This window comes from Nicotiana sylvestris, chromosome 7 (genome assembly GCF_000393655.2).
Source record: "Nicotiana sylvestris chromosome 7, ASM39365v2, whole genome shotgun sequence".
Taxonomy (NCBI): Eukaryota; Viridiplantae; Streptophyta; class Magnoliopsida; order Solanales; family Solanaceae; genus Nicotiana; species Nicotiana sylvestris.
Window position 1 is genome coordinate 115,648,474 of NC_091063.1, and position 10,774 is coordinate 115,659,247.

Consider the following 10,774-nt stretch of genomic DNA (forward strand, 5'->3'; position numbering starts at 1 on the left):
GTTATAGACCAATTAGTCGACTTAAGATAAGAGGGGTACTCATACTTCCCCCATTTTGTTTCATCAAAACTAACACACAGTCACTCAACCCAAATCCTCACACAAGGTTAACCATAATCATAGGGAATTAGGGGACCAGGGAAATGACCATGGAGCTCAGAATTTATGAAGAAGCATGGATTACAATTACGAGAGGTAGAAGAAAATCATACCAGAAGTTGAGCGAGATTATGCAAGCCCGATATGCTTCGTGTGAGTTGGATTCCTTGCTTTGTGAGTAATTTTTTCTTTTTGATCTTTTCTCTTTCCTTTCCTTGCTTGTAAATTTTTTTTGTTCTTTTGATTTTGTTAAGTGTTAGTGTGTGATAAAAGTGATGATGAAAATGCGGAAGGTTAGGGTTTTGTACCTGTCAAGTTTGCGGCGCACAAGTCCATCGCATAACACATTATGTGATAGCATATGTGTTGTGCAATGGGCTAATGACTGGGTAACCTAAACTAACTTTGCGATGCATTATGCGATCGCAAGTTGTTATGTGGTCCGCATAAGTGAAAAACTTAACCCATTTTTAAACACCAAGTTGACAAATTTTTCTGCCTGTGTCTACGATGATTATGCGGTTCGCATAGTCATTATCTGACCACATAGTTGTCTCCAACTCTGGACGTTTCTTTCCTTTAGTTTCCTCAGCACTAGGACCTTGTTCGTGATATTTTGGGACTACCTGCACTCTAACACACACGTCAACCTGCTCAATCTAAACTATATAAATGAAAAACTACAAAAGAGTGTTACCGCACATGGTTTGCCTCCCAATAAGAGCTTGATATAACATCGTGGCATGATGCAGTTGACCCCATTTGGGCTATTCATTGGTGGGGACTATTGTTGGACTATCCTTTAGAGCAAATTGTTCTATCAAGTGCCTTTCTCCTTTGGTACCGAGGTAATACTTGACTCGTTGACCATTCACTTTGAAAGTTCGAGTTCCATACTCAGACTCCAGTTCAATAGCACCATAATTGGACACACTCACAACTTTGAACGGGCCAGACCATTTGGACTTGAGTTTTCCCGGAAATAACTTGAGTCTTGAATTGAAGAGTAAGACCAATTCACCTAATTTGAACTCCCGCTTCAAGATCTTCTTGTCATGGACAAACTTCATTCTCTCCTTGTACATGGTTTCACTCTCGTAGGCATGGAGACGGAATTCCTCCATCTCATTGAGTTGTGTCATTCTTAGATTACCAGCCTCGACCTAGTCAAGATTCAACTTCTTTAATGCCCGCATGGCTTTGTGTTCAAGCTCCACTAGCAAGTGACATGCTTTTCCAAAAACCAACCGGTACGGTGAAGTGCCAATGGGAGTCTTATATACTGTGTGATATGCCCACAACGCATCATCTAGATTCCTTGACCAGTCGGTCACGTTTGCACTGACAATATTTGCTAGGATGCTTTTGATTTACCTGTTAGAAAATTCAACCTGACCACTCGACTGAGGATGATAGAGTGTGGCCACCTTGTGCTTTACGCCATATTTTTCGAGCAGCCCGACGAAAGCCTTGTTGTAGAAATGAGAACCACCATCACTTAGGATGGCCCTTGTGGTACCAAACCGTGCAAATATGTTCTTCTTCAAGAATGCGGTCACACTCTTTGTTTCATTGTTAGGCAAGGTGGTTGCCTCGACCCATTTAGAGATGTAGTCCACAACCACCAAGATGTAGGTCATGCCATAAGAGCTCACGAAAGGGCCCATAAAGTTTATCCCCCACATATCAAAGATCTCGACCTCCAGTACAAAATTCATAGGCATCTCATGTCTTTTGGATATTGACCCTTGTCTTTGACATTGATCGCATGCCTTGACTATTTGATTTGTGTCTAGGTAGATCGATAGCCAATAGTAGCCATATTAAAGAACCTTTGCAGCTATCTGGTTTCTTCCATGATGACCCCCAACAGGAGAATCATGACATGCTTTGAGTATTTGCATTACCTCATCCTCCGGAACACACTGCCGAATGATGTTGTCGGCACAAATTCGGAACAAAAAGGGTTCCTCCCAGTAGTATTGCCTACATTCACGCAAGAACTTTTTCTTTTGATAAGTCTCCAATCCATCGGGAATAAAATCACTAACCAAGAAGTTAGAGATGTTGGCATACCAAGGAGCGAATGTGCTAGACAATGCCAATATGTGCTCATCTGGAAAGGCATCATTGATCTCAAGGTCTTCTTTTGCTTTCCCTGTCTCTTCAAGCCTAGATAGGTGATTCGCAACTTGATTTTCTATCCATTTTCAATACTTGACTTCGAAGTCAAGCTCTTGCAATAAAAGGACCAACCGAATCAATCTTGGTTTGGCATCCTTCTTCGCCATAAGATAGTGAAGAGCAGCATGATCGATGTAAAATATCACTTTGGACCCCAACAAATAAGCCCAAAACATTTCAAAAGCATAGACAATGGCGAGAAGTTCTTGCTCAGTCACGGTGTAATTCATTTGAGTGCCATTGAGTGTCTTTCTTGCATAATATACAGGGTGAAGGATCTTGTTATGAAGTTGGCCAAGCACCGCCCCAATGGCTACACCCCTAGCGTTACACGTGAGTTCTAATGGAAGAGACCAATCGGGTGTGACAATAATAGGTGTCGTGGTGAGATTTTCTTTCAATTCCTCAAAAGCCTTTAGACATTTCTCATCAAATAAAAACTTTGCATATTTTTCAAGGAGCTTGCACATGGGATTTGCAATTTTTGAGAAGTCCTTAATAAAATGCGTATAGAAACTGGCGTGTCCCAAAAATCTTCCAACACCTTTTACTGAAGTGGGTGGAGGAAACTTGGAAATGATTTCGATCTTTGCCCAATCAACCTCTATGCCTTGTTTGGAAATTTTGTGGCCCAAAACAATTCCCTCATCCCTATGAAGTGGCATGTCTCCCAGTTTAGCACAAGGTTGTTTCTTCACATCTTTTGAGCACTTGTCAAAGGTTGTCAAGACAATGATCAAAGAAATCACCCACTATAGAGAAGTCATCCATAAACACCTCTAATAAATCTCCCACCATGTCCGAGAAGATTGACATCATGCACCGTTGGGAAGTAGCTGGAGCGTTGCATAGCCCAAATGGCATACGGCTAATAGAAAAAGTCCTATATGGGCATGTGAATGTCGTATTATATTGATCTTCCAAGGAGATGTTAATTTTATTATATCCGAAATATCCATCCAAGAATAAGTAGGATGACCTTCCGGCTAGCCGATCAAGCATTTGATCAATAAAAGGCATAGGGAAATGGTCTTTGGAAGTCACACTGTTTAGCTTCCGCTAATCCATGCAAACTCTCCATCCGGTCACTGTTCTCGTTGGATGAGCTCATTTTTGTCATTTTGAATCACGGTCATGCCTCCTTTATTTGGCACACCTTTCACCGGACTCACCCAAGAACTATCGACAATGGGGTAGACCACCCCGACATCTAACCATTTGATGATTTCTTTCTTTACCACCTCTTGCATGGAAGGATTTAACCTTCTTTGATGCTCCACACTTGGTTTTATCTTTCTCCAATTGTATCTTATGTTCATAAATTTCAGCGGGAATCCCTCGGATGTCCGCTATTGTCCACCCAATTTTGCCTACGCTCCCTCAAGACATTCAACAGTTGTTCTACCTGAACATCATTGAACAAAGAACAAATGACTACTGGTAAAGTGTCATTAGAACTAAGAAATTTATACCTTAAATGTAGTGGAAGTTTCTTGAGTTCAAGTTGCGGCGTCTCAATAATTGAAGGCTTGGCAGGAGGAGTGACTCTATTCTCTAAGTCAAGAGAAAGTTTCTTTGGAGCATAAGTGTAGGACCCAAGTCCTTCTAATGCATTCACTGATTCCATGTACCGCTCCATGTCTTCACTATTAGAATTTACCAAAATAGCCGCCAATGCCTCACCAAGGCATTATTCTTCCATCTTCATCTCAATTGTGTCTTCTACCTCATCAACAACATCAATGACTGAGATGCTTTCATATACATGTGGCAACTTCATACCCTTGCTCGCTTGGAATGTAACCTCTTCGTCATTAACTCGGAACTTGATCTCATTTTGTTCTGAATCCATAAGTGCTCTTCCGGTAGCAAGAAATGGTCTCCCTAAGATGATAGGGATATCTTTGTCAACAGCACAATCACGGATCACAAAGTCGGCGGGGAGGAGGAACTTTTCCACTTTCACAAGCACATCATCAACAATTCTCACTGGTCTCTTTATTGAACGATCGACCATTTGCAACCTCATACTTGTAGGCCTTGGCATACCTAACCCCGATTACTTGTAAATAGCAAGAGTCATTAAATTGATGATAGCCCCATTATCATAAAGAGCTCTTGCAAAATCGCGCACTCCAATAGTGCATGGAATGGTAAAAGCTCCCGGGTCTTCTTTCTTCTGAACGGTGGTTGTTGCAATGATGGAACTAACCCGGTGAGTCACATTCACCACTTCATTCTTGGTGGTTTTCTTCTTGGTGATCAAGTCTTTCAAATGCTTAGCAAAACCCGGCATCTCTTGAAATGCTTCCACAAATGGAATATTTACCGATAATTGCTTGAGAATGTCATAGAACTTCTCGAGCTTGCTATCATCAACCTTCCTAGCAAGTCTTTGAGGGAAAGGAGAAGGATGTCTAGGAATTGGTGCTAGAGTTTTTGGATTCTCTTTCACCTTTCCATTAACCTCTTCTTGGTTCACTTCATGAAGTTTCAACTCTTCCGGGACCTTTTTAGCTTCAACAACAATTGGCACTTCAACTTGTGCCTCAACTTCTTGTTCGGAATCTTCCACTTCGACCACTTGTTCATTCTTTCCTTGAAATACTTTCCCACTCTGAGTTGTAAATGCCATGCAATGAGAAGTTAGACCACTCCCACTACCTTTTGGGTTTGCAATTGTGTCACTTGGGAGTGCACCCTTTTGCTTCAGATTTTGCTCTCTTGAGAGATCTCTCATTTGCATCTCCAAATTTTGAATAGATGCGGTATGAGAACCAACAAGCTCGGTCATGTTCCTCATTGAAGTGTCGAACCTATCTTGATTTTGCAATACTCGCTCAAGCATGTTCCAACTTGGAATCACTTGAAAAACCTTGATTTGAATATTGCCCTTTTGTTGGAAGGGTTTGAACTCCGATTTGAAAAGTTGTTGTTTTTGTTACTCCAATTCCCTTGATTTGAACTACCTTGGTCATTTTGCCACTATTGGTTGCCTTGCCCTTGTGGGTTAGGCATCCATTGGTTTTGTTGTCCTGAACCTTGTTACTATTGCCTTTGATAACCTCCTTGAGAGTTGTTAATGTAATTTGTTTCCTCATAATCTTCATTTGATATGGGTTGAACATCTTCCACCATATTCACCTTTTTTGTTTGGCTTTCGGTGAACATCTTTGTCAACACATTGACGTTGGTGGCAAGCCCGACAATTACTTAATCTCTTTATTGGTTCTCCTAATCATGTTGGTCAAGAAAGGAGTACCATATGCAATTCCATATGTGGTGTCCTCTGAGTGCCAAGCTTGGTTATGTTTTGCCATTTTGTCAAGGATTTGTGTGATTCTCGCTAATATTTTATCCATAAAAGATCCATCAGCTGCATTCTTGGCTATAGATTGGTTCATAGCATCCAAAACCATGTAGAATTTCTCCAACAAGATAAAATCCGGAAAACCATGATTCGGAGACCTCACTAAATATAACTTGAATCGATCCCATGTCTCATGTAGATGTTCTCCCGGTAGTTGTTTGAAAAAGAAAATTTTATCCCTCAGCTCAGATTTCTTGCTTTGCAGGAACCATTTAGCTAGGAATGCTCGGACAAGTTCAGGCCAAGAATGGATGGAATTTGGTGGTAGATTTTGAATCCATTTTCTCGCCTCTCCAGTCAGTGAGTACTTGAATACCCTCAATATTAGGGCATCATCTAAGACGTTGTTCTACTTGTGCATCGCACATACACCCAAGAAGTTTCTGAGATGTTGTGTCGGATCATCATTGGTGGAATTTCTGAAAACCCCCTCTGCTTTGAGCATTAGGATTAAATCGTTTTCCACATTAAAAGTGGCAGTGTCAACTCTCGGAGGTACAATAGCATTTGTATCCTCAATATACTCATCTATGTCCATAAAAGGATTCTCTACTTCGTCATCTTCGACCATGTTTTCCTATCAACACCAAGCAAAACAAGCAAAGTGTGATGGAATAGAAGAAGACATAAAGTAAAGCACACACTAATTAGTAATTTCAAAATTGAATTCCCCGGCAATGATGCCAAAATTTGATACGTTCAAATTATACTTTAATTAAATAGTGTAAGGCGATCGGCGTCAAATATAATAACCCAACAAGGTTGGGGTCGAATCCCACAAGGAATAGGTGTGAAAAGGTTACTTGAGTAGTGAGAAACTTGACTTTAGGTCGTAAGTCTATTCCTTTAGCTTAACAAGAGAATGATATAGTTATGATTTTACAAGATGACTAATTTTGTTATGAGAATGTGAATAATTTGATTAAGGAAACCAAGGTTGTGTCCCCGTCAATGACATGTAATGCTATCAGTGTTAATATGATATATTTCTGATGGAAGGTCCTTTGATATACAAATGGTTTCTAAATGACTACCCAATATTTCCCAATGGTTGGGTAGTATTTTCTCTTTATAATTTTCCCAAATATAAAAGAGTTGAAATTATGAACAACCAATTTATGCTAAGTAAAACTCATTTATTCCTAAGCGATTCTATTAAACAAGATTTAAGGTCTTGAGTTCTTGATATTCATTTCTACCAAACCCTAACCCACTTTTCCAAGTAAAGAAAGAAAAAGATGGAGTAAGTTAATGTTTGCAACCACCAACCATAAATAAAGCACAAGAAATGAATAAATATCAACCAACCATTATATACATTATCAATGTTAAACACCCATTAACATTATACTCATTTAGGATCCACAACCTTAACTCATGCTAAAATAAAAGAACAAAGCAATAAATGAAGTCATAAAGCTTACAAAAGTGCGAGATTCTCCCTTCACATGCTTCCAAATTAATGGAGTATTCAATTCTATCAATGTAGGCCCTTTTTCAAACTTAATGACCCACAAAAATCCTAGTTATTCTTTTTATAGTGGACCAAAAGTCGTGGTCAAAATCGAACAAAATTGTCCCTACAGACGACTTCTGCGACCGCATAATGGTCACAGACCATGTATGCGGTCCGCATAATCTTTGTATGTGTCCCAAATGTGTAGATCACCAGTCGAGGAGTCCATTGCAGATGAATTATGTGGTTCGCATATCTGTTATGCGATCGCATTTTCCCATCGCAAATGTGTTGAGCAGAGTCTTCAATTGAAATTGTGCCATCATAATACGACTTGCAAAAGTGTTATGCGACCACATAATGGGCCGCATATTTTTATCTTCAATTGGCCAGTAACTCTGCTTTAGTTTGCGGTGATTATGCGGTTCGCATTTGCATTTTGCAGTCGCATACTTGCAGCATTTCTGTCCTTTTGTGACTTTTTAACTTCTTTTTCGTGTTTTTGGGTCTTCAAGTCTCATACACTATAGAACAACCAAACTTGATAAGAATTAACTAAAAATGCATTAAAAGACGAGCTAAAATCTAAGTAATTGGTATCAAATGTGCCGAAATTCTACACCACATCACCCCCCCTAAAAATCATGTTAATAGTTAGTCAAGGGGGTTCTTCCCCAATCTTTGAGGGTCTTGTGTTGTCTCGGTTGTGGGCGTAATTGTTCTTCACCTGGTCGCTCAAGAAGTCCCTAAGATGGTCGTTCTTCAATAGTGTTGCCACCTCCTCGCACATAAGTTAGCAGTCCTTAATTCAATGGTCATGAGTCCCGTGATATTTGCACCACAAATTAGGATCCCTCTGATTGGGATCAGATCTGATCAGCCTAGAGAATCGTGCTTTCTTAATATTTCTCATAATCGATACCAGCTCCACTACGCTAATGTTGAAATTACACTCTGAGAGCCTAGGATAAGTGGAATCTCAAGAACCCGATACCTCTTTGTCCTGACGACCTGTTGTTTTGACCACGGTCAATTCTTCTATTGGGGCGAACCTATCCACTAACCATAACCCTTTCCCGCCGCATCCTTCTGCTCTCTCATAGGACAAAAATCGACCCTTAGAAGATTGTCGATCTGCATCAAAATCATCTTTAGATTTATCCCTATTCTTTCTCGATCCCGACCCTTGGTTGATGTCAAGAACCCGAGATGATCATATTCTATCCTTATCTTTGATTCATAACGGTTTTGCACATCCACCCATGTGGTTACTTGGAACTTGAACAGGCTTTCTTTCATCTTTTGCAAAGTGTCGGAGCTCCTCGGGTTCAAGCCCTTAGTAAATGCCTCAGTTGCCTATTCATCTGGAACGACCAGTAACAACATCCTTTCTTTTTGGAACCTGCTCATGAACTCACACAGCAATTCGGACTCTCCTTGCAAAATTCTTAATATGTCCGCCTTCCAGGCCTGGACCTTCCTAGACCCAGCATGGGTCTTGATGAAAGAATTTACGAGCATCTCATAAGAATCAATTGAATATTCGGGTAAAAGCGAATACCATGTTAAGGCCCTTCTTGAGGTTTCTTCGAATTTCTTCAGTAGGACCGACTCAATATCATGTTGTGCCAAGTCGTTTCCTTTCACTGCCATTGTATAAGTTGTGATGTTCTCCTGAGGGTCTGAAGTCCCATCATACTTCGATATGTATGGCATTTTAAACTATTTCAGAATCAACTCTGGTGTTGCGCTCAACTTTAACGGCAATCAGGTGTACTTCTTCGAGTACGGGCCCTTTAACACTGGTGGTGCAGCCTGAATTTGGTCCATTTGAGTGTGGAACTCTTTAGCATTTTGATCCATCCTCTTGTTCATTCTCTCATGAATCTCATGAGTTCCATCTTGAAGGGGTCATTACCAAATGTCGCGCCCTCGTTTTCTCGCGAAATTGGGTTTATGACATTTGGTTGGAACAAATCTTTCCTTTTGGGAAAGGGGTTTTGCAATTTTGAAGAGTCGCCACCTAACGATTTTAAGGTGTGTTAGGGCACCTATGGGGGTTCAACTACAACTATGTTTGATAACCAGAGATAGGGTAAGGGATTGAAATTATCCCAAGGGGAAACTGTTAGGCACCCCTCAGGATCCACTAGTGTGGTTCCCCGCCAGATGGTTTTGTGACTTTGTGCAATTAACAAGTAAACAAATAAGACTCAAATAATAGGGGATTTTGAATTTAAATACACTAGTGTTTGAAAAACAATAAAACCAAGGTTTGAAAAAGAATTATAATCTAAGCATGCTTGTGAGTGTAAAAAGGTCCTAGGTTTGTTTGTAATATAGGCGGTGTATCTAATTATTAAAACTGACTTGAGACTTATAGGCATGATTTATAAAGAAAACGAATCTGGACATATGCCGTTACGAAAATTAAGCTTCAATTACTTTATCCTATAGGCATGATATCTAATTGTAAAGTTAATTTTTAACCCTATAGGCATGTTATCTATTATTAAAGACATTTATATCCTATAGACATGATTTCTAGTTGTGTGAAAGTGAAGCATGCGGAATTTATTTTAAGAAAGAACTGATCCTATAGGCATGTTATCTAACAGACTATATTTGAAGCAAATAGACCCTGTAGGCAGGTTATCTACTATTAATAGCTAAAACATGCATATTTCCCAGCACTTTTCACTAGCCAACCCCATAATATTTACAAGTTATTACAAACCGTGTGACTGAATTACAAAAGCAGAAATGAAAGAAAAACAAGAAGCTACAACCATAAGAAGCCTGATCTTGACTTCCTGTCTGAGTTATGTAATTAATCACTTCAATGCCAATGTTATTCCAAAGCCTTTCTCATATCTGGGTGTGTCAAAGTTCCCTAAGGACCTCAAGGGATCCCGGGCAGTGCTTACACCCAGATTTGCATAGCCAAACAGAATGAGTACAGTGTAGAAGGGCCAACCCTTATGTGTCCAAGATGAGAGGGAGCTCAAGGGTCCCAAGGCAAGGGTCACACAAGAGGGGCAGAACCTAGATTCTAAGACTATAGTGGAAGTGCAGAACATAGTTTGAAAGAGATTTATTAAAACCGGGTTGGACATAGTAGGTAGTAAGGGTGATTTGAAAACAATTGTAGTAGTGAAACTAAAAAATACACAGAATCAGTAGTCATTCAAAGGGACAAGGGATTGTGGGGATACATTGTATGATCCCAGCAGGGGTCTGGTTTGGTCATGCACAACAATAGCTGATGCTGGCATGACCACAAACCAGCCAAAGGAACACAAACACATATAGGGGATATGGGGGTTTGGGATTCATAAGGTAGCAAGGACACGACAAGTGACTGACAGAGTACACACATAGGGAAACATTAATTTAAAAAGGGGAAGTGAACATATTACAGCATGCTAGTAACATAACTTGACTGTAGAAACATGAGCGAAAGTAAACAAGAATGAGAAACTGAAGCAATTAAAGAAAGCATGTTGTTGTTGAGGCTTGAAAAATTAACTAGGACATACCAGTAGAGAAGCAAAGTGCAAAAAGGTAAAGCAAGCAAGATTCCATAATCTAGCCTTGGCTTTCAGCCGACTAGACAAAGCAATAGAACAAGTAGTAGTAAAGAAAGAGAGAGTTTTTAAGTGTAA

General features: G+C 40.0%; 2 protein-coding genes across 2 annotated transcripts; both read right to left on the bottom strand.

Moving 5' to 3' along the window:
- Positions 1–3,973: 3,973 nt before the first annotated feature.
- Positions 3,974–4,312, bottom strand: LOC138873651 (uncharacterized). Its single transcript, XM_070152127.1, has one exon. The coding sequence runs from the start codon at positions 4,310–4,312 to the stop codon at positions 3,974–3,976; it is 339 nt and encodes a 112-aa protein (XP_070008228.1).
- A 30-nt stretch (positions 4,313–4,342) lies between these two features.
- LOC138873652 (uncharacterized) lies at positions 4,343–5,131 on the bottom strand. The gene has a single exon (XM_070152128.1). It carries the CDS (start codon positions 5,129–5,131, stop codon positions 4,343–4,345), a length of 789 nt encoding a protein of 262 aa, XP_070008229.1.
- Between the last annotated feature and the right edge of the window lie 5,643 nt (positions 5,132–10,774).